Raw genomic sequence first — 24,281 nt, 5'->3', positions numbered from 1 at the left:
GATAGTGTATATTTAAAACAAAAGGAATTGTGGCATGTAAGAAAGATATTTATCCTTAGTGTTTTCAACAATTGTTTTTAATCTTGGTCAACTTTGAAAGCATTTTAATTATTTGTGTAACTGAGAAAAAAGCATTTATACTACAGCGGAAAGTCAGATTTGTTAAGGCTAAAGAAAGGTTCTTGTGCAGTGATTCTGCCTGACCTGTGCTATCACTTTTAACTGTTTAAAGGGTCTCATTATCGAGATACTAATCAAGGAAGATTGCTGCTAATAGAGCATGCAATGAGTGTTGTTTCATAGAGAGATTGGTAAGAATTTAAATAAGATTTGTGTTCCTCCCTCTTCATGCGGCTGCTGTGTTAGGTCTTTTATAAAAATCAGCCCGTTCAATTTCTTAAAGCTTAGATCATGCTTATTCTAAGGGGCATTAATTTCTTTAGACCTAAAAGAGCTAAAATATATTATCAGAAGTAATCTGCCGTGGTGTATCCTACATATCTCTTAAACTGATTCGCTCACCTGAGTCATTGAGGCTGTGTGTTTTCTAATGATTGCTGTAAATAGAAGAGTTGAGGTGCTGTACTTCTGAGGTTTTATTGGCCTCACTACTGCTGTGTATTGAGAGGTTTTAGCCATCCGCTGACCGAGCTTGCTAGAACTCACAAAAAGTGTTTTTTTGCCTCTGCATTTGGGTAATCATCTCAATTTCTAACAGGGCTGGAAGACGGGCCGCCGCGGTCGCAAACTTTGGGGAGCAGCAGCAGAGCGAGCTGAGGCGTCGCATGGCTGGCGCCTGACGTAAGTCCCGCAGCTCTTGGCCCCAGCGCGGCGGCAGGAGCTGACAAAGCTGTCTCCCTGGGAACCAGCAGTACTCCGGTCCCCTGTGCTCCCTGTGCTCCGGCGGGGGAATGCTGAGTCCTGCAAATGGGGGGGGCTGCAGCTGCTGCCCGGGGGAGCCCAGGCACCAGAGGAGCCGGAGCGGGAGTAAACATCACCTCCCTGGGCCAGATGAGTGACTCTTTGGTGTTTGGGACTTTTGACAACGAAGAAGTGTACTTTGATTAGTGATGACAATTACAAATGTTGCATTTCTGCTTTTAATTTTGAGGCAGCAAGAATTGTTTATCCAAACTCCATTGTCTATCGCACTGGGTAAAATTAAATGAAACATGGCCTCTTTTAGGAATACAGCTAGTAGTCTGATGTGACTAAAAGTTACAGCAGTGACTGAAAGAGGAATAGAGTGTTGTATTACACTGAATATTTATATAAAACAATCTTTGGACTTACCTTAGAAAGAGGTTAAAACCCACTCTCTTGTTTGTCATGTGCAAATACACAATGAAATTATGATATATACTCTGTGTATGTTTGTAATTCCATATAGTTTGTGCACAGAAATTGCAGAGGTATCTTGCATATATTTTACTGCAAAGGTGCAGTTGCTGAAGAGAGGTCCAAGCGATGTGGCTCTTGATTGACGTGATGTACTCTCTTCTTGGTCTGTGTTTTTCGTGGAAAACGCTCTGGGGGTAGTAGCCCCATGTCTTTGAAGTTGATAGTGTAGACTGGCCAATTATTGAGCTGTGAGGTTTTTTTGATTGTTGCCACTGCATCAACAGATAAACAAGCCTAATAAAGTTAAATGTGTCTTAAATAGACACAGTTCTTAAATGTAACACCAATGCCATTCAAAAATGTGCTTACAATTTCCCATGTTTGCATGTCGAGCCATTTGTTTATACAATTTGTAAAACCTGACTCTAACCTTAGCATCTGAATTTTCAGTTTAATCAGTTTCTCTGTGCTTTAATGTTGCAAGTTAACATTGTTATTCCTCTTGTACAAATGCAACTTAGAAAGCACTAACAATGAAAATTACTTTCCTTTTGAGGGTTTAGCCCTTTGTGCTGTTGATCCACATGTCCTGCACATTTAAGTGAGCATGGAATGTTAAAACCTCTCGGCATGTCTGAAAGCCCTTTGAAATACACATGTTGAATTGAATTACTGTGCTTGACAGGTTTTATAATGAACTCTGGTTTGAAACTATTAAAAATAAGAGTCAGCTCTTATTTTTAAGAGGAAGAGGTTTTTTCCAATACCAAGGCTATGCTAGAGCATCTAATTAGAGGAAATAATGTAAAATATTGTAGCCTAAAAAAACCAGACAAACCATACCGGAAGTCGCAGTCTTGAATGGTTTGCAAAGCTAGTGTAAAGAGAATTCTTTTTTCCTATTACAGAATTTTTTTAAATTAAGAAAAATAGTGTCAAGTTGTCATAAGTTTTGTGACTTCCTTTTGAAAAACATCAGGCTGCTCCAGCCTGTACCAGGTTTTTCAGGTACTGGTAAGTCCCATAGGCAGGTACCTTTAAGCTCCACAGGAGACATCTGTGAAGTATTTTCTACCATAAACTCCAATCTTTAACTCTCATCAAGTAGTGGTTAATTTTATGCTGTGGAACATGGTATGTGTTGTGTTTTCCTTTATGTAATTGGCTTCCAAGTCTCTTAATCTTGCAGGTTCACTGAAATAGTGTTGAAGAAACAAATGATGCTTGGGAGATGATGTAGGGAAAGCTGGCAATTTTTTTCCTATGCTGAGCTTCCATTTGTGGAATTACTGAAGTGTTTTTACTTTGTTATTTTGCAGTTTTTATAACTTAGGTTTTGCTTGCTTAGAAATCTGAAGTATTGAGTAAAAATACCAGAAGACCGACAGTTATGTGAGCCATTAATAATACGTGGTAGAGATCGCTAGCATAATTTTATGCTCATATTTTGTTAGTAATTCAGATATCAGGAAGCATCTTGTATGTGATTTTAATCTAACTTTTAATTTGCTTCAGCAACCTAGAATTCCACTTCCAGTTGTTTTTAATTAATATTTTAATATACTGTGTCTGTCATAGTATATGGCTTTCAGCTGATGATAAATCCTTTGCCCTGTGTCTGATGTTAAATATTTATTTCTTGTGTTTATAATATAATTACAGATGGAGGTTGGGCTTTTATACTCTCAACTGTGCCAAAACTAATGAAATTCAGCTGGAGGTGAGTGCTGAACTACTTTGCAGTCATTCAGAATTTGCAGCTTTAATGAATTTTAAAAAGGGGACTATCAAGTCTAATCATACTTCGAGCACTGAAAGAATTTTAAACACCAACGAAATGTAACACACAACCTCAGCCTCCAGAAAATGTCATTTTTGTTCTTTGGAAGTTGCTGAAGCAAAACAAATTTCATTTTACTGTACAGAATTTAGTTGGTAAAGAAATTAGGATTGCTATGCACACCAGCCACAGTCCCCAGGAAGCAAGTGAAAACTTAAACCACCTTACAAGCACTTCTGTTTCTGTCCCTGTCAGTATGTATTTTATACTAGCATCTGTCTTGCACACCAAGATGATTGCATTTATGTATGTTTATTCTTTGACAGAGCTTTTGGGGTCTGTTTAGTTAAAGAGATGATAGAAGCCTGACATTGTTAGGGTTCAGTATGAAGAATGATGTGTGACTTGTAAAATACAATATTTTTGAGAATGGTAAATACAGTTAGCGAGACAGTAGTTGTGGGTTTTTTTTCTTTAATGTTGCTGTTTTGAGTTTGCACCAGAAATATGGCTGGTTTGCTGTTCATAATTTCTTCACAGTGAAATTCTTGTGTGATGCCTGATGGTGACTGGAGTGACTGAAATGCTCTTTCTCAATAGCTGTACTTATGTTAGCAGTTTATACAAACCATCCTCTGCAGGGCAAAAGTTTGAATAGTAACATTAATCTGTGAAGAAGAGACTTTCACGTGTGCTTTCCAGGACCGTATTGGTAAGACTTGTGATATGAAGTTGGACAGGAAACAGTCATAAATCTGCTTTATTTGGAAAGATCTACGTGTCATGTGGAAATGCTAAGCTTCCCCTGTTAGATATCGGCAGTTCAAAGGAAGACAGTCAGAGCCACAATTTAACCCTATTAAACTTTGAGCAGCCAAACTCTGCGTAACACAGAGAGACTTGTACATACCTAAAAAGTATAAAAACTGATAATACCAAGTTCTAAAGTGGAAAAGAATTCTGTTAATTCCAAATATTTTTCTATATATTTTACATATGTTGTAGTAAAAATCAGTGTTATTGAGTATGTCTGTAAATTCTCCTCCTTAGTATAAGAATTAGTGTAACAAAATCAGCTCCCCTTGGGCTGAAAAGCTGGTTTATTGGGTGATCCACAACTTGCAGAGAACAGACCTGGTATAACAACCTTCCCTTATTGTTATCTTGGGATTTTTAAAATTGCAAAAGAAACCTTCAGAAAGAAAAGCCAAGAAAAATTGTTTCTGAAATTATTCATCATAAGACTTTTGATGCCATGCTTATTGGTTAGAATACATTTTTTTGTTCCTGGTGCCTGCCTCAAGCTGAATCTTACTTTTAACCTCAGCTACACCACACCTTAATTTGAGGACTGGGTTAACATTTTATCAGTGTTGTATTTCACATTTTAAATTCCTTAGGACCGTTGTAGAGAGGGACTTCAGAGCTGATCTAATTTTTTTTTTTCCTTATGTGCTTATTTCATTTGTTGCAATTGGGCAGTAGCATTTTTCCAGAACTGTTGGGGATGAGGGTTTGTGATGTCTGAAACAGACTTGAGACAGCAGAAAGAACACTGGGCTTAGGTTTGGAAGGAGTCACCCATTATCAGAAGTTCTTTGATTAAAGGAAGTTGCTCCAGCATTCCAGACTTGCAGCATGCCTATGCTTTTTATGGATGCCAACTAGTTATATCTGGGGGCTCGGGTTTTTGTGGAGTGGGTTTGCTATTTCAGTAGTGTCAAATTTTAGGCTTCCTGATAAGTGATATTTCATATCATCTTTTGTATTATCTGACTGTGATTGCTTTGGCTGTACTGCTTATTGCTTGCTTCAGACACATCTAACTTTCTGGGATATCAAAAATACTTCCTATTTAAAATTCTCCTAAAACTCTCTTAAATTTTGATGCCAGTTTTCTGAATACTGCTGTTAAAGTGTGACTGCAGGAGAACTCATTTTCTGTAACTTTTGTTTCTTTAACTGATTTAAGTCGGATCTGAAACACTGAAAGTGAGCAGCTATTAGCACAGGCCACTTAAATGTCTCAGTAACTCTGTTTCCAGAATTTATATGCCCTTTGCATCTTGCATGGAGCTTATGCTGAAAATCTAAGCAATGTTACTAATGGTTGCCTATTACTAGTATTTACCTCAGACTATATTTTTGTTTCTCTGGTCTTCAGTGCTTATTACTAAACTAGAGAGATTTAAAAACTTCTCATGCTATATACAGATATGTGAGGTTTTGTTGCACCCTTTTTCTGACTTAACCTCAAAGATGCTCTTTGTCTTAGATAGCCAGTACTTTTAAATTGGATGGAGGAAATAGCTAATCCCACCTTAAATATTTTTTACTGGTTATTAAATATTTGCCATCAACTTCATTTTCTGATGTGTAGATTCTTTATCTTTAGTGAGTGTGACGTTATTTATCTTACACGTGATTGTTACGATGGTATCTTTTAGAGTTTCATTTTACTTCTTGCATGTCCTCAGGTAGTGGTTTTGACTTCTTTAGTGCTGAGTAAATGGATATTATTCATTCCCTCAAGTTATTTCGACACCTGTTAGTTGTACCATATGGACTGAGGAATGTGAGTTTTCTTTCAGCTTGTCAGAGTTGAAAAAAGATGAATGTAACTTTCAAAAGGCTCAGTCTTCAGACAAGCTGTGGCCAGTACAATGTGGAGGAAAGAGAACTTGAAACATCTTCCACCCACCGTTAAATCAGAACTCCTTGCAATTTTATTGTACCCAGTGAGACTTCCTTTTTTGGGATTGGCATTTCTGTACAGTGAAGTTGCCTTTACAGAAGGGGAAACGTGGCTTTCCGAGGATCATTTTGGTAAATTGTTATCTGCCTTTCTCTGAATTTCAGACACCTTTTTTTGATATGGTGCTTTATATAACCCTGTCTGAATGCTAACTTCAGTGTGACTTTATTCTTTGCAAAGCTGTTCTTTTTAAGTTGGGCACTAACTGAAAGTTTTACAGGCACCAAATAATTGTGTGGTACTCGCAGTGCTAGCCCCACTACTGTGCAGCTTTTGATGGGCTGCTTTTGTTGCCTGAATTTTTTCTGACTGTGGGAACTTTGAGCATTGAAATAATTTTTACATACCAGTGCAGTGCAATTAAGTATCTTTTAAAGGCAGAAAAGAATTTTTACTGTCATAGAAATGCTTTAATATTTACTTGGAAGATCTTAGTAACAACTGGTAGTAGCGGCTAGACAGGAAACAAGTGAAATTGTTTTGGTGTTGCTGTGTGTAGCTGTATACCACCCCTTATGAAAATGAAAAGCTGTACTTATTTAGAATTGCAAGCTGGCAGAAACTTGTGTAGGAGTTTCTATTGCTGCTCCTCCAAAACAGCACTATTGATATTTAATTTTCAACTTAATTGCAACATAAGCATCTTTCCCTTCCTCCTCCAAACACAAATATTTTGTTTAAGAAAGTTGTTGGGTTTTTTTGTCTTGGTGCTTCCAGTGTATAATAAAACTTTGAGATATTCTGTAGTATTTCCTTTCAGTAAATCAAAAAAAAATTATAAAAAGGAACTTGAAAAGTTATGCATATTGGTAATACCATCACAACTGTTTATTAATTTTATGACCTTTTAATGGGACATATTGAGGATAATGTATCATTTGGCTTTGTGATACAGAAAGGCAGCGTGGTATGAAACACATTGTTGTATGTGTTATATTTAAGAGCCGAGTGGTTATATTTATCAGGACACTTAAGTTCTTTAGCCTGAATCATCAGGAATGAGAAAACAGAGTAAGGTGTAAGGCATATAGCCGAATATCACTACTTGACTATGGAAATTAATTATTGTTCTCTGTCAAATCTGTACTGCTGTATACCCACAGAAGGATTTTTACTCTTGTATTTAATGCTTTCTGCTTTAATGCATACCTGTAGGAAGTATTAAGGATAGCTGCTAACCAGAACTGTCTGACCCTTATCCTAGGACTTTATCCGTACTTGGAATTGTGTAAAGTGCAGCTCCAGACTGCTTTAGATAGTATCTTTTGGAAGAACTCTGTGCCAGACCTGTCTTCTCTGAAGCTGGGAAGCAATGTTTATGTAAAAATGCCTCAATTTATGAACAATAAATGTGAATATTTTTACTTATTAAACTTCTTGTGAACATGTTGTTTATAACAAGTTATTCATATTTAGTGTTTGTAGGATCATAAGCATGGTTTGTGCGGGGAATTCTTAAGAATGAAATAATAAATTAAAAGGTAGTGGGAACTTTCAGAAAACTGATTTGCAGTTGTGTGTGTTAAGTGCAGAATCTCCACTGCTTTGACTGGGAAATATAAGAGACTTTAGCATTAGTTTGAACAGTACTGGTTTTCTAACATAGGCATGTGAAGTTTACTATAATGTGTGAAACAGATTTGTGAGGATTCTGTAGTTCTTAGCAGGGGAAGAAGCACTGTGTGAATGTGGAGGAAAAGTTCCATTGTTCTGATGCCTGGGGACCTGGAGAACTGTCTTAGGTGTTTTCTTATTAAGGCAGTTATTCACTAGCTTCTTTTGAATATCTTTCATTAGGTTTTCTTCCTGAATGTTTCTTCAGCTTCTTCAGTGATGGAAGGGAAATACTTTTGAAGTTATAATGGATTTTACACAACATCATAACAAAAACTGGCCTAATAACAGCATTTCTGTTTGAAGAGAACAAGCATAATTACAAATAATCATGACAACTTCTCATATGAATGGACATATCACAGAAGATTCTGACAGTGAAGCAAAAAATGTGGATCTTGCATCTCCTGAGGAATCTCAGAAGCACAGAGAAATGGCTGTTGATTGCCCTGGGGATTTGGGCTCCAGGATGATGCCCATGCGGCGGAGCGCTCAGCTTGAGCGAATCCGTCAGCAGCAGGAGGACATAAGGCGCAGACGGGAGGAAGAGGGAAAGAAACAAGAACTGGACCTTACTGCTTCCATGAGGCTAAAGAAACTAGCACAAATTCCTCCTAAAACTGGAATAGATAATCCAATATTTGACACAGAAGAAGGAATTGTTTTGGAGAGTCCTCATTACACTGTGAAGACACTAGGTAGGTAAAATGCAATGAATAGGCTAATGGAGAAAATATTTAGTTGATATTGATGTTCTTTTAGGCCACTGAAAACGTAATTTAGCTAATTCTTCCTATACAGATTTAAAGTCTTCTGGTCCTTTGGATTTCTGTTGGTTTGGACTTTATTTATTTAGCCAAGCACCAGGCTATGTGCTTCAGCAAGTGGCTTTTCAAAACTGATCTATTTGGGGAACAGTTAAATACCCTGTAGGTAACTAATGAATTCAGTGGATGTTGCCATCCTCTTTAGGCTGGGGAAAATCATGGAAGTAATAGACAATTTTATTATGTCTGGTGAAGAACAGACCAGAATAAGCAATGAATAAACACTTATTGCCATTTAAAATCAAAATGCAAGAGTTTTTAATATTTTAAGGAGAAGCGTGCTGGTGATTTCTTCTTATTGTGGGTGTCTTGCATTATCAGTTATCACCTAATATAATTTACATTTTCTCTTAAAGTACTGGCATTGGTAATGAAAATCTGCTTACCTTGGCAATTAGACATTGATGAAAATTTAATGTTAGTAATTTTTGAAGAAATAGATTCTGAAATTGTTCATTTCGTAGCTGTCATTGCTTTGACTATGCTTGCATAGAAAAAGTTTCCAACCTTTCTTCCTCAAACATAAGTGTCTATCTATCTAAAGTGTGGTGTATCACTGAAGTGAAAAAGAGGCACTGGGAATTTGTGGGAGTCCAGATTTCCAAATCTATACCTGTTCTGAGATCCAGACTGCTTTAAAAAGGTGCCATTTTTTTGGGCTGCACTAAAGATTCTTGCTATTCTTTCCTGTTGGCTGGTAGTTGAGAACACAGAGTGAAAAACAGCTGTCAAATTGCTAATTTTTTTTTTTGCTTCATCTTTAGTATTTGTGTGCTTGAGCAACATTTCTGCTAAAGATATGGCTCTATTCCACAAACTCTGGTAATCCTTATTGTACAAATCCCTCTTCAGGAAAATTTAGGTTGAAAGGGTCTTTGGGAATTCATCCCGTCCAACCTCCTGCTTAAAGTGGGGTCAGTTACAAACAAGGCAGGTGTACCTTGTTCTTGTGCAGGGCTTGTCAGCTTCTGTCCAAGACATCTCTGTAAGCACCAGATTCTGTACTTCAAGAAGTGTTAGATATTTGATTGTGAAATTGTCTCCTTAGAGAGAACACAAAGCAGATGTGAAGATTGACATCAAACAGTAGAAGTGACTTCCGTTGGGACTTGCTTAGCCGCAGTGACTAAAAGCTCTGAAGACTAGCTACAGGAGGAACTGGGAATTGGAACTACAGAAGGGAGGAGAGAGTGTGACTTGGAATTAGAAAGCTGAGGCTAGGTTTTATGCCAGAGATTGCTGAGAACTTGGAGGGGGGCTAGGTGGAAACCGATGGGCAAAGCAGCTAGGCATGGAAGCCAGTAGGAACGAGAGAAATAAGTAATAAATATGGGTCTGAGAAGCCTGAGAACCAACCAGTAAGGAGCTGGGGTAGACTGAAGGTGTTGGAACAGGAGAGACAATGGTGGAGAAATTACTGTGATGATGAAAGGCTATTTTGAAAATCTCTCAGTGTGGGGATGAAATGGGTACAGGCTGTGGGGGAAGCTGAGAGATTGTCAGAGGAGGACAATATTTGTGAAAAGCTGGAAGGAGGAAACTAGGTTTGGCTCAGCCAGAAGAAAAGGGGGGAAATTGGTGCGAATGGAAGCTAGGATTGTGTGAATACTTGATGTAAGAAGAAAAACACCAAACACAAGAGTATAGAGGTGTGTATGTGGAAGGAGATAAATCTTGAAGGGAAATTACTAGATGATTTTGTCCATGAGGACAAACTCCTCTTCGCTTTTGTAATTGAAGCTTGGGTCTTGTCATTGTTCTGCTGTTAGCATATTTCTGTAAAAGCACAGTAGTAAATTGCATGATTTAACTAAAGCTATTCTCCTCAGTGTTTGGATACCATGAAAATCAGAAAACTAATGATGTCTGTCTCTACTCTGAATTGCAGTAAATAAGGCTTAAAAGTATGTGCATAGCGCAGAAGTATTGACTAGCTTGCTGAGTGAATATGGTCTGTTCTTTGAGCTAGAAAGGCAAGGAGCTTTAGGAGATGTAATTGGACTAAAACATGATATATCCATGTATGCACCAGCAAGCTGAATTAGGGCTTCATAGGCATGTATTTCAATCAAAGAAGTCATGACATAATATTGACAGGCATGCAAACATACTACCGTTATTTCCTTGCCAGACAGAATTATAGTAACAATTATAGACTTAAGATTTAAGAGAAGAGGATTTAAGAGTGGTGCTTTCAATTGCAACAGCTCAACATCACAGTTGAGTATAAAAGAACTTAAAAAAATAAGTTCTAAATGAAATGCTGTGATCTCTTAACCTGTATAGTCCATAAAGAAACTCTTCAGTCATTAGTGCTGTCAAAAACTGAGTCACAATTTTAAATTTAACAAAGTGCTTCTGCAGTAGCTTGGCTTTTCCAGAATTTTCCTCCACTATTAAGCATGTCCTTTTTCCAGTTTCTGGATTAATCATTCTAACATCTGACACTTTGGCTGAATTTCAAAAGAATGTATTTTTTTTTTAATTCTGAAAGTTGTCTGTTCCTGGTTAGTTTCAGGACTGAGGATGTTGCCTTATGAATATACACACACATATGCACATTTACAAAATAATACAGTTTCATAGAGAGGATTTGAGTCCATTATCGTTAATACTTCTGCATTTTTATTGAATACCTGAGTTGGAGAGGCCAGATTTTTTAAAATTTACAATACAACTTTTTGGTCTCCAGAAAACTTGCTAGCCCATGACTTTGTCTAAAAAATCACTGTTAGTATGTGAAATTTTTACAGTTTGTCTGTTTGGTTATACTGAATTTCTGATCTACGCTGCTCCTGACTCTCCATCTTTCCACTTTTGCTGTCCAGGTGAGAGTGCTTAGTCACTTTCACAAATCTGTAAGCTTTGTTAGGAGAACCCCAAATAAAACTGGGCAGGTGCTAGTGAATTATAAAGATTTTAAACTACCCTTATTCAGTCTTTTTTAAAATATTGATTTTAGTTTTGCTTTTTTGTAGGTACCGGGGTTTTTTTGGTGTGTTAATCCATAAAGCCTCTGCTAAAGATACGTGTTTTAAATAAGAATATTGACCTGATTGTCTGTATTTTTAGTTTTGAAAATGTTTCAGAAGTGCCAATGTCTAATTTGGCAGATTGTTCCGAAGTCTTTAATCTTTTCATCTTTTTTTTAAAAAAAAAGCAGACTAGATTAAACAAACTTAATTTTATTTATAAAAACAAAACAGGACACTTAATACAATTTTAAAGGCCATGTTTGTTATCAAAACAGTATATGATTTAGACAGCTGTGTGAATGGAAATAACTTTCTGTGCACCTAGAACATATGCGTCTAAGTATTTAACTGGCTTTTTCACAGCAGTATGTTTCTATAAAATGCAGAAATTTTTGTTTGCTACAGTTCATTCAGTTAATTTATTTAGTTAAACAAGTTACTGATGTCTCATGTAAGTAAACCTTTTGTGGCTACAGTGAAATTTATTTTTTTTAGGGGAAAAGCCGCCTATTTTTTGTTTTTATACCTTGGGCAAAACTTGTTTAAAAATGTTCTAAATAAACTTTCAGAAATAGTTTTGGATACAACAATACTTTCTTAGCCCTGTGATTCAAGTACTATATGGAGCATTAGAGTGCTAGTACCAGCACACAGAGTACTCTAGAGATCTATAAAAAAGCTTGGGAATTGAGATATTGGTGCTGACATATAATAAAGCAAAATATGTCTTCTTAAGTTTGCTGTTCATAGCTTTTTGTTTAAGGTGATAAACAGCAACTGTTTTCTTTCCTTCTTTTTCTAATCTAACATGTTAAGCTGTGACCATGGGTCCTCCCCTGCAGTTGCATACTTTTGCCCCAGCAGTCTTTTGATTAATGTGTATATCGCACAGTGCTCAGTCACATTCCAGCCATTTCATAGCCTAATGGAAAAAAGGCTGCAACGCTTCTTGTAAAAGAAGACTTTAAAAAAAAGTGGTCGATTGCTAATTGATCTGCGATTAAAAAATGGACTTGTTCTGCAAAAGAACCCTGACAATTTTCTGTGAGTAAATGCAGATGTTAGTCTTTTACTGAACTTTTTTCCCCTCCAGACAACCCTTTCAATAGGAAATGTCTAGAGATGGAGTCTTTTGTTACCTGGCATTTATGTTTTTTTTTAAAAAAGACCAAACCAAGCAAAAAAACCCTGCACTGAAATCTAATCTGTGATTTAGAATTCAGAAACAGGAACCTAGAAAGAATTAGGCATGCATAAAGGCAGATTTGTATGTGGTTTTATGTGTATGGGTTTTTTATTAAACAAGTGACTAGGAAATGGATTGCTAGCTTTTGGGGAATATTTTATTTCACTCCTTTCAAGCATTATTTCTCTTTTAGAATCATGATGAGGAGTGTATTTCTTTGCTGTTTCATGGTGGGGGGAATCGTTTGGTATAGGGCTTTTGCATCCAGCACAGATTAAGATTCATTGTAGAAGGGAATTATGTGGGGAGGAGAGTACTGTGGTAGTTTGTGAGAAAGGGTGACACAGAAGGAACTAGGAAAGTGCTGAAAAGAGAATATGTAGAGGTATCTAGGAACAGGACATCTTTATTATAGATAAAAAGATGTCTATCTTTCTATATGTATTTATATCTTCTATGGAATATGTATGAGAGAATTGTGTGTGTACATATGTGTGTATGTATTTGAATTCTCAGATATATAAGGGGGTATAGATAATTCAGAAATAATTGAATAAAATAGTTATGCATAGGAAGAGTTAGATGTTAGGTTCTTCTTTAATGCCTCACTGGTTTTTGAATCTGGTAACAGTAACAAATAGCAGAATTTTGGGTTGGTGTGTTTTTTAACTGAACAGGTATCGGTAGGAACTTTACAATAACATCTGACTGGTTTACACTACTTTTTTTTTTCGTAGTCTGCATTCCCCACTAGGCAAGACATTTGCCAGCTGACAATGTCCTGTTTAGCAAATATTCTTGCTTGTGGAGTGTTCTTTAGCCTTCTCTCCAAATGTCATTTCCTCCTGTGTGATAGGCAGTATATTGTGTATACAGTTTCCTAGTGAGACATTGGCTGCCTTAATTAGTGTTGTGAGCTGTACTGGATTTCACCTGTGGAATATCCTGCACAGCCGGTATCGAGCTTTCCATACAGCTTTTGTACTACTGCCCTTTGTTTCCTTGGTGGTTACAGGAAGAAGCCCTTGACCTTTGGTGGGTAGGATGTTTTTAGCATGTGTGGAATGGTTTTGTAGGGTTTTTTTTATTATTTTTTTTATTGTCCTGCAGACAGTAAAGTACAAGAGTATTAGCTCTGGATTGTTTATTTCCTTTTATTATACAGAAGACTGACTTGCAAACTCAAAATTGAAAACATGTATGTAGGTATGCTTTGTCCAAAATGAAAGCCACTAAACTTGTTTGAAATGCATATTTTATTAGGCTTTATGGTTTTCATGTGCCCGTTTATCAACCATTTTAATCTTGTGCTCAACAAGTTTGAGTCTAGCATTGTGTTCAGTGTACTGGTGAATTTCAGGTTCAAAATAGGTAAAGGAAACTTCTTGACAGAACAAATCCGTGTGTTAGTGATCAGTATCTACTGTGATTTTTCATGTTAAAAATGCAAATTAGCTGATGTCTTGATAGCATTCCTGTTTTAGTGTTAATTTAATTAGCTCATAATGAATAAATGATGGTGGCTAAAACTTAAAAATAATTCTCAAAGCTGATATTTTTATACCAGTAAAGGAGATTGACCTCAGTATCAACTGACAGTTTTAAAATTTGGGATTTTCTTTGTTGTTCATTTTTTAAAATACCAGGATTCAAAATTCTAGCTTACTTGAATTTATTCAAATAAAAGATAGCCGACCAGCCAATTGTGGCTGAACAGACGTTTTTTGATAATGTGTGAGAATGCATATATTATTTCAGGCTCAAAACATCCGCTGTTTTTTTTGGTCTGCTTGAGCGTTTCTTACCTGCATTTATATGCAGTATAGGTATGATTCATATTCCTTGTTTTAGGTAGCCTCACAAGTATTTAATATTGAGAAGTGACATTTTGCAGAAATTCAGATTTGTTTAAAAAAATGTAAATCTTTTGAAAGTCTTTAAAAAGCACCCCTAAAGTATCAGATTAGTTCTTGAAGCTCAAGAATGTAGTACATATATAGTATTCTGCAAACATTTAGAAACTGGTTATTAAAATATGCTAAAATTCTTTTATGGTCCAAGCAGAACTCATAATCTTGTAGGTAAAAGACGTGAACTTTCTTCTGGTGCAGATGACCTTCAGAACTCTGACCATAGATGGTTTGGTTTTTTGTTTTTTTTTTTTTTTCTTCATCCTTACCTTTTTATTTTAATGTGCTAAGGCTGAGCATAATTTTATGTTTAGAAATTGAGTGTAGTTTACTTATCAAACAATCATTCTGTAAGTAAGCAATATTTAGTTGAGATACACATACATATCTGCCATATGTGGCAGATACACATGGAAAGATGTATCAAAATAACGGAGAATATTCAGTGCATCAACATTAGTTTAGCAAAGGAGTTATTTTCATATTGCAAAATAGGCCTTCATTCCCATTTAGCTATACATGAGCTGCCGTTATTGGATCTTTTACGTATCAGTGATTTCTTTCAGAGAAGAACTGCTCCTGCAATAGGAATTTAAATTTAAAGAGTGTATTAGCTTTTTTATTTCTCCTTTTACCAACTTGGGGTCCTCTTTTTGATTCAGATATGTTCTGCTAATAAAAGTCAGAGTGAATAATGGGTAACTAAACATTTGCATACATCATTGCTGATTAAAAAGTGAACAGCAAAAAAAATTTTTGGTAAAAATCTTAATATCAACATTAATTATGAATCTTGTTAACTCATACCTTATTTGTATTTTGTTATTTCCTACCTAGAAGTGGAAGAACTGTTAACTTCTCTTAAGCATATCCAGCACGTTTTGGTAGACCCTCAGAGCCAAGAGGATATCTCTCTCATTTTACAGCTTGTTCAAAATACTGATTTTCAGAATGCATTTAAGATACACAATGCTGTTACAGTGCACATGAACAAAGCCAGCCCTCCATATCCTCTCATCTCCAATGCACAAGAACTAGCGCAAGAGGTATGTACAGTATGCATCTCTGATATGTATGAAACCTATAATCATAGCTGTTGTTGAAATATGTACTTGTCAAGCTTGTCTGAGTTATTGAATGTTGAATATGAAAGGCATTATAATAGTCACTGATTGCTATATCAGGTTTTTCCAGATTTCCAGACAGTAACCAGAAAAATATTTTGGGGATAAGAACTTCCTTTTTAGCATGGACAGATATGTGACAGCAAAGGTACTAAGCTTAAACATAGGAAAAGGGAGTAGTTAATGAAAATCTAACTCTCTTCTCCTCAGTATTCTTTATTCCTAGCGCTCTATTATTGTGACTTTCCTGTCAGTTGAGCCATGGTTCTTAAATTGGGAGGCATCTCTGAAAATACAACCATACTGGAAACGAGCATTCTGCTTTAGAGTGAGCAACAGATCCCATAATACTTCATTTCAATGTTTTAATTACTGCTGTGATGGTCAGATTACACTTAATTTTTGTCTGACAGATGACAGCTCTTTTATAAGATCTGGTATGTCTTTTAGAAATTATTAAAGTATACTTTTAGAAGTTTACTTGAGCAAGATTTTTAACTTTAATTTTTTCAGTCAGATCTTTTACAGTTTCAGCCAGGTTTACTTTCTTTGAGGCTTATTCACTTGAATATAGATGGGCAATACATGCATACAACAGCTTTATACGCATTAGTAATAATTTACCAGAAACTCATCAGATACAAAGTTGCTGTGAACAGAATCAGTTTTCACATGTGGCTGGATGCAGCTAAGACCCTCTGAGGGGTTCCGCAATGACTTATCTTCATGTTCCATGGCCTGGTGCATGTATATATTGCAGTGAAGTGTGGCTATTCCTTACACGGATATACATTTGTTAACTTTAGACTAGCTAGCTTGAATACCAGTATCAGTGCAAGCATAGCACTGTAGTGTTCAGGAAAGCCAGATCCGGAGGCTGGGTAAATGCTCCACATTTAGCACCCAGTGAACCAAAGTTACCTGTTCAAAACTGGCTCAGGTACAGCAGTTGGAGTACCTGAGCCAGGATATACCTATTCTCCAGTTGCTCAAAGGCACATCTCTCTAATTTCAGTATGGCAGAAAGTTGATTTTTTTTTTTTTTAAAGTATCTGGTTTTCCTTCTGCCTGAAGCAATTTTTTTTCAACAGCTCTTTCCACTCTTCTCCCTTTTTCTAGACTTTAACCTCGTAAGTCAAGGAAAACAGCATTGTAGCAAGCTTGAAGTTCTTGTGTAGAAGAAATTACTGATTCTTGAGGGACATCATTTAAATGTTATCTAAAGGTGCAGTGTGCTGATTAAACTGCAGCTCGGGATTTTCCTGTTTAGGTTTGTCAGTAAGACTGTGCCAAAACTGGGTGGGAGTATTTTACATATGAGCTTCCCTCTGGCTTATTCATCAGCCTGTAGGCTGCTAGAGGATCCTCACTAGGCTTCTTCAATGTCTGCAAGCCTGAAGGAACCTTTTCAGTTAACTTCTGTTTGTAAACTACTTCCCCAAACACCCACTTTACACAAGCCTAGTTTGGGATTTCATTCAGATACAAGCTAGAGTTTTTGAATCTTCATTTATAATATGGCATGTTACAGATTTATCTCTTAAGAAAGCTGTTTTTTCCCCTTCATGGATATGATGTAATTTTATTTGCTGCTTAATAGAAGTTGCCAAGAAGAAAATACGCGCAGGAAAATTCTAGGTCTGTTTTCAAAGTTTAATATTCCTCCCCATCTTCCCTACCCCTTACCTTCCCAATACATTCCTCTCTTTTTTTCAGGTGATTTGGTAAATCCTAAAATCAGAAGGTGGTGCAAAGCCAGTTTTGTGTCTCTTAGCAATCCATAAAGAAGGTTAAGCATAAAGAAAATATTTCTTTAATCTAAAATTTTCAAACAGATGTAATTTTGTCATCACCCAGGAGACTATTACATAAAAGGCAAACATATTCCTGTACTCATTTTTACTCTTCATCTCCCATCCCTGTTTTGTCCAGACTTGAAATTCCTGAAAAGTCAATATATTGCATATGTCTTTTCCCATTTTCAGATGTAATCTAGTTTCTCAGTGATTCAGCTTCTGGTGTATTTAAGTGACTTGTATTTTGCAATATGTTAAATACCATCCTGAAATGATTGAGCTGGAAATTCAGGACAAATATTTCTGTTACTGACAGAAGTGTCTCAAGAGGAAGACTTTGAGGCCTCCATTCGCATCATTCTGTATTTCCTAGTCTTGCCTGAATAGAAGATCTTACGCTCATTTTTCAGATCCTTTATTCCTTTTGGGAAAGGCTTCTGTATTTGTTGTGGTAGCAGTATGGGAGGAAATTATTTCTGCTTTAGGAAAATTTGGGTTTGGTTTTGGTTTTTTGGTTGTTTTTTGTTTTGGTGGTTTGTTGTTTGGTTGTTTTTACCCTGACAATGTGTCTATCTTGCATGCCAACGTTTTCTCTTGTATTGTGGTTTTTGGTTGTGTCTTTTGCTTTTTCCATCCCTAAATATTGGCATGGGAGGCTCCCCCAGAAAGCAGTTTGTTTACTTACTTCAGGGTGTTTTTGAAAAGACACTTGCAAAAGCCTGGATTTAAGATACTGATAACATCTTGATGATAAAAGCCACGAGACATTACAAGAAAGAAAAATAGCAGATACGTGCATAACATTAATTTTAAATGGCAGGTAATGCTAATGTGCATATTTTAGTGCACAGGTCATCTAGAGTGTGTGTCCTAATTTAAAGCTACAGACATATTTTATTTGGGGCTTTATGGTGTGGAAGAGAACCTGTTCTAGAGCTCACGCTTCTGTAGCTCTTACAGGAAAAGACAGTTTGCAACATTATAATAATATTAATAATAAACATCCTCCCTTTAAAAAAAAAAAGGTAAAAATTACTATTAAATTAATTAAACTACACTTTTGGAAGTGTGTTTGAGGGGAATTATCATTTCACACACTGAACTTAATTCAAAAAAATCTTTTCATTTACTCTTTAATTGATGATTTGTTTTTATAAAACATAATGTATATGAACAGTGTGTTGTGAAAACTTTTTTTTATTTTCAATTTTTTTAACCACTGACAATACATGAGAGTGGAAAGGTACATTTTTATTTTCTAGTACACTTGTACAGTTAACTTGTCCCACCGAGTCTGATAACCAAGCACCAACAATTCAAGATTTCTCCTTTTTTTTTTTTTTTTTTTTTAAAGAAACTTTAATTGAATTAAAAAGGTGGAATGAAGCATTTGAGCTTAAGGAATGTTATTTTAGAGACCTAATCTTCATGTAATGTGGTATACTAAAAATAGCCAGTAAACATCAAGTGTAATTAAATTGATTCTAAATCCATTTAAACTTGACCAAGATGGGGGCAAGGATTATGGGAATGTGGTCTGAATCTTGACCTTGTAAGGGTATTTGATGCATCATTCAAGACAGTTTGTAATTTTTGGCCTGTAACAGCTCATATCAAATACCTTAAAGATGTTCTTGCTACTAAATATACTTAATAGGCTTAATTTATATAGGCTGTGTTTCTAAAGGTTTCGGACTTGCTACTGTTCACTTCAGCAAGCGCAGGCAATTAAAGTAGATCAGTACTTTTGAGAGGATGCACTGGAAGCTTATAACTTTTGGTGTAAGTGCGTTATTCTGTGTGTGTAGTCCCTCTGACAGTCCTGCTCACCTGAGAGTAAACAACAACAGGATTTTGCCAGTGCCGTTAAATTCTGAGTGTTTAATATCACTCGAGGGTATGCCTCCAAATTGTGGTGTGTGTAATGAAACCAAATTGATAGCTTTTTGGGGGTTGCTTGAACTAAAGTTAATGTAATTAACCATAAAAACTAGGCTGAAGAGTTAAGAAAATACTATTATTGCCACGTATTTAGTGTGGATTGCCTGTGCTATCTGTAGTGTGTCACTTCTGGAATGACAGCCTACATTCAAATTTCTTCGTCTGATAAAACTGTGGGATTCGTTACCACGAGTAACAAAGGAACCTGGCATGTGGCAATACTGGTGTAATAAGTGGTGTATATGTAGTCTGAAGCTTTCCTAGTGCTTGATTAAATAATAAATGTATCTTTCTCTTAAAGGGGGGGGGGGGGGCTATTAAAGTTTTGGATAATTACATTTTTCAAAGCAGAAATTCAGCTTGAAGGATATTCACCACACACAGAATGACTGGGTGGGCCTGGTTGCTTTCTTCTCCCCTGTCAAATCCCCAACCTCTGACCTTGCATTCAAAAGGTTGTCTTGCTTTCTGAGTAGGTATTCCTGTAAAAGGGTCATAAAGATTGGATAAATAAGGCTTTAAAGCTTCTTGTAGCTTCCTCAAGAAAGGAACTAAAAGTCACTTGAAAGTTAGAGACCTTAAATAAAACTCTATGAGAAAGTCTTTTGTATAGAAGAATCTCACCTTTCAACACAGAGGAAAAGTTTGTTAGTGAAATATATCCTTTATAGTGCTCTGTCTGCTATACAGTATCCCAAAATTCAGGCTAAGCCGGGGGTAATAGCTTCCTGGCCAGTTCAGAGGTATGACTGAGGTCAGGCCTTCTGTGAAGCTGAATTCTTCCTGTTCTCTAGGGTTTTAAAGAAATCAGTAAAAAACTGATTTTGTTTGACTTTTCTAAGCTGTACTAGGTTTGCTCACCATGAAGCATGTCCTAGGGATGTCAGAAAGGAGGCTTTTGGAGGTTGTGCCAGGTTTATTGCTAAGCCCAGGATGTTGCTCCATGGGAAATGGTTCATTTAGTGGCTTGTGCTAGAATTTAGAAGTATCTTTACTGTTTTCAGTGCAGTCATCTGGTAGCATCCAAGAGAGTTGTTAGCATTTCTGTAGATAATTGCTCATAGATAGAGGCTCTTCAGACATTTAGATATTGTTAGATCACACAAAAAGCTTAATTATTTTCACTTTGGAACTTGTGGTTTCTTGATTCTGTGTTAATGCCATGTTACTTTCCCCTTAAGAGTAAAAAGCTTTTTGGGGAAAAAAAATGTTTTCCATCCCACTGAAAGCTGCTGCTCTGGTATGTATAATCTATTCTTGATGTCTGTTTTCATTCGTGGTTTTAGACTTGTGTGCCTTTGGTCAGATTAGGCCAGAGGATAGTGGCTATGGAAAGTATCTTCTTCATCCTCACCTTTAGATAAGAGGGACTTCCCTGTTCCTGGCTTTCTCTATAAGCATACCAGGATTTTCTAATATTTGCAAGAGATGATGGCAACACGTTTGGTAACCTTGTTAGGCCACCGAAGCTACTTGAGCAAAAACCGTCCTTGTGTTTATGTGGATTATTTTGGAACCAGCCAAAGAAACCTGGTTTTCTGGGACCTTTGGATGTTTCAACTCATACACTTTCTGAGGCAGGGGCTCCAGGATGCTTTGCAAAACCTAACCTGGAATCTTTTGTCTTGCTGTTGGTGGAAATAGTTTGGGTAAAAATAAACTATCTGCTTTTAAGGAAAAGGGAGGCTAGTCATGTTGATGTTGATTTTAAAAGACCCAGCATATTCACATAATGGACTTCATTGTGACTGATTTCACTATCATGTTCCTTTCTAGAGTTTGATTTTTTTGTGTGCATCTTTGTGGTAGCTGAGCTCATTGCCAGTCTCTGGTATTGATACATCTGTGTGATGCACTGCATACCAGCTTAGATTTGGTAGATAATTACTGAGGCAAGATATGCTGGAGGTGTCCTGTGGTCTTATTGCATGTTTTCCTAATGTGCACCAGATTAAGTTCAATCAGTCAGTGTAACAATTAAGTGGATATACTTTACTTTCAGTAAAATGAATAATTGAAACGAGGGGTTTGTGCTTGAGTGGGGGAGGTAAGATTGATAAATCACTGGGTAGGTTAAGAGTTTTACTGCTTGATTTCTTTTTAGGTACAGAGTGTTTTGAAACCCAGTCACCATAAGGATGGGCAGGAGCTTAATGCTTTGCTGAATGCCCCTCACATGCAGGTAAAACAAAATGGAACTTCTAATCTATGGGATGTATTTCTTGATGCTGTTTTCAATATAACTTTTTTGCAAATGTTTTGGGCTGACTGGGCAAGGATGGATTTTATTCTTCAGCTCTGTGCAAATCTAGTATTTTTCTAGGATGAGAAGTTTCCAATTTCCAGCAACTGATGGAAACTTCTAATCAAGTGTACTACATGATTGTTTTCAGCCCTTGCTACATGTATTACAGGTTAATTTGCATGTAAACACTGTAGCAGTAGATCGTTAGGGTCAGGGCAACACATGAGCTGCTTTGCTTATCTGTAGTTCTTTTTTCTCTGACAGCTGTTTCATGCTTACCATAGTGTGTGTAAAGGAATTTTTGTCCTGTGGTGAAGTGTTAAATCCACAAGTAGTTTTCACTGCAGTAACTTCTTATGCCTGTATCCTCAGTCACATACATAGTAAACCAATGTCTGTTTTTTTAGGAAGGAGAAGCTGAAAGTACAGTCACAGTTGTGTGTTCAGAATTGTTTTTTTTATTCTTCTTCAATCTGAAAGGAAAGTTTTGGAAAGTAGGTAGCAGTAGGGGCTACATAGCTGTGATAGATGATTTTTTTTATTGCTTGAGTCAGTTTGCAATATTCTGTAACCTGCAAAGACTATTCAAATTGCAGAATTTCCTTGAACACTACTATTTTGTATACATATAAAGTGTGAAATTTTCTGTAACTCAGCTGATTTTGTTTAACACTAGGCACTTTTACTGGCTCATGATAAGGTTGCAGAACAAGAAATGCAACCAGAGCCTCTGACAGATGAAAAAATTTATGAAAACATTGGCGTGTATGGAGGGGAGACGGTTAAAATAGTTCGCATTGAGAAAGCTCGGGATATTCCATTGGTAAGTACTGATATTCAGTCAGTTACACGTAAAGAAGGTAAGCTTTTTTGTCCTGTGAAGATTGCTATGAACGTTTTGGAATTTGAATGTGGAAGGGCATGTTTAACTGGTAAACACTCTCTGTCCCTCCAAAATGAGAAATAGTCACAGACAATAAACTTGTGCATATCTTCATATAGCAGTTAGCTGTATTACCATTTAGAATCTGTACAACCTCTGTCAGCTTGGGTTTGGTTGGACAGGATTCCTTGACAGAAGTCGCTGTCCCAGGCTTTGCTGCAGGGCAGCTTATAGCCTTGTGCCAACCACATGGGGGGTTTTTTTAGCAACTCTCATCTATTTTGCATCTTTCAAATAAGTTTTTCCTTTGGAAAACATTTTTTTAAAAAATCATGAATCTTACAGTATGGAGCAATTCAATTCTTCAATCTTTAGTGCAGCTTAAAGAAATTAAGCGGTGGTTTTTTTAAACTGGAGCGTTGAGTGTATGCATCTGAGCTGTTACTTGCATCGTCTTTCAATACAGAAATGTTTCTCCACTGGCTTGGAATATATACAATAGATGGCTTTGAGTTTCATATATATAATAAATTCAGCATGTGTTGCTACTACACAGGGTGCTACTGTTCGCAATGAAATGGATTCTGTTATCATTAGTCGAATAGTAAAAGGAGGTGCTGCAGAGAAGAGTGGGCTGTTACATGAAGGGGACGAAGTTCTGGAGATTAATGGCATTGAGATTCGTGGAAAAGATGTTAATGAAGTTTTTGATTTGTTGGTGAGTTGGACACTTCTTGTTTTCCCTGAAAAAAATACCCATAAGACAAGCCTGTTGGCTCTGTTTGTCATTCGTACTGAGTATTTAGCATTAGTTTAAAATTATTTTCATTCCGATAGCTAGTGTTTATATGTGGAGGGCCCTTTGAAGTTTTCTTTCTGATGCATAGTATGATATTAGTAAGTATAATGGCAGTTATCTGCAAAAATTAAGCCTACAAATGTGGAAGCATCAAGCTATCATCTTGAGACTTGCTTTTAATGATTTCTAAGAAAAACTTTGTTTAGCTCTGAAAAGCCATGATTTTTCATTTTTGTCTCTGAGTCCACAGCTAATAAATGTGTGGCTGTGTGATGGTGGTAGTGTCTGGCTGGGATGGAGGTAATTTTCTTCACAGCAGCTTATATAATGCTGTGGTTTAGGCTGTTTCAGACTGAAACAGTGTGATAATGCACCGATGTTTCAGCTATTGCTGAACAGTGCCTTTCACAGTGTCAGGGCCGCCTCTGTTTCTTGCTCTGTCCCCCTTCTGCAAGTGGGCTGGAGGTGAGCAAGAGGTGAGGAAGGGGACACAGCTGGGACAGCTGGCCCGAATTGACCACAGTGATATATCATGCTGAGCAATAAAAATTGGGTGGTGAGTGATTGCCTTTGTATCATTTGTTGGATTGGTTTTTTTTCCCTTCACTTATTAAACTGTCTTTACCTTGACCTGTGAGTTTTTCTTGCTTTTGGTCTTCCAGTTCTCTCCCCTGTCCTGCTGGGGAAGGGGAGTGAGCAAGGAGCTGGTGGGTGCTTAGTTGCTGGCCAGACTTAACCCACCACAAATTGGATCACACAGGGCCTTTACATGACTAGACTTCTTACTCTTTCCCTCCTGATAAAAATGCTTTTGTCTGGCAGTTTACTAGCATAGACATTTTTCTGTTTATTACACTTTTACCATTCATGACAAAATTATACATCAGTTCAAAAGCAGCTAGTCAAAACAAGAGGCAAGAAAATCCATCAGGAACTAGTAAACGCAGAGGTACTCTCTCTCAAAGGCCCTGTGGGGTAGAATGTCAAAAGCTGGGAATTGCCAGTATTTTCTGTTGCCCAGTATTGCTCTTCTCATGCTTTGCCCGGGCACCTGCTGTTGATCGGTGTCCAAGATGGGACACCTGGAACCTGCCTATGAAGCATT

At 36.8% G+C, this 24,281-nt stretch overlaps 1 protein-coding gene across 6 annotated transcripts in view; it reads left to right on the top strand.

The window, feature by feature from the left end:
- Positions 1–740: 740 nt before the first annotated feature.
- Positions 741–24,281, top strand: part of PALS1 (protein associated with LIN7 1, MAGUK p55 family member) — a 36,411-nt gene continuing 12,870 nt past the window's right edge. Inside the window, exons 1-7 of one of the 6 annotated variants that reach the window (XM_075713196.1) lie at positions 741–801; positions 3,004–3,061; positions 7,674–8,188; positions 15,226–15,434; positions 21,354–21,431; positions 22,171–22,317; positions 22,934–23,095. In XM_075713196.1, the coding sequence (XP_075569311.1) occupies positions 7,822–8,188; positions 15,226–15,434; positions 21,354–21,431; positions 22,171–22,317; positions 22,934–23,095 (963 nt within the window). In that variant the 5' untranslated portion in view covers positions 741–801; positions 3,004–3,061; positions 7,674–7,821. Of the gene's footprint in view, positions 802–3,003; positions 3,062–5,917; positions 5,948–7,673; positions 8,189–15,225; positions 15,435–21,353; positions 21,432–22,170; positions 22,318–22,933; positions 23,096–24,281 lie in introns of those variants that run through there. The other 5 variants (XM_075713198.1, XM_075713199.1, XM_075713200.1 and 2 more) reach the window with 5 other exon arrangements.

This window comes from Pelecanus crispus, chromosome 6 (genome assembly GCF_030463565.1).
Source record: "Pelecanus crispus isolate bPelCri1 chromosome 6, bPelCri1.pri, whole genome shotgun sequence".
Taxonomy (NCBI): domain Eukaryota; kingdom Metazoa; phylum Chordata; class Aves; order Pelecaniformes; family Pelecanidae; genus Pelecanus; species Pelecanus crispus.
This window is presented reverse-complemented; position numbering and strand designations above follow the sequence as displayed.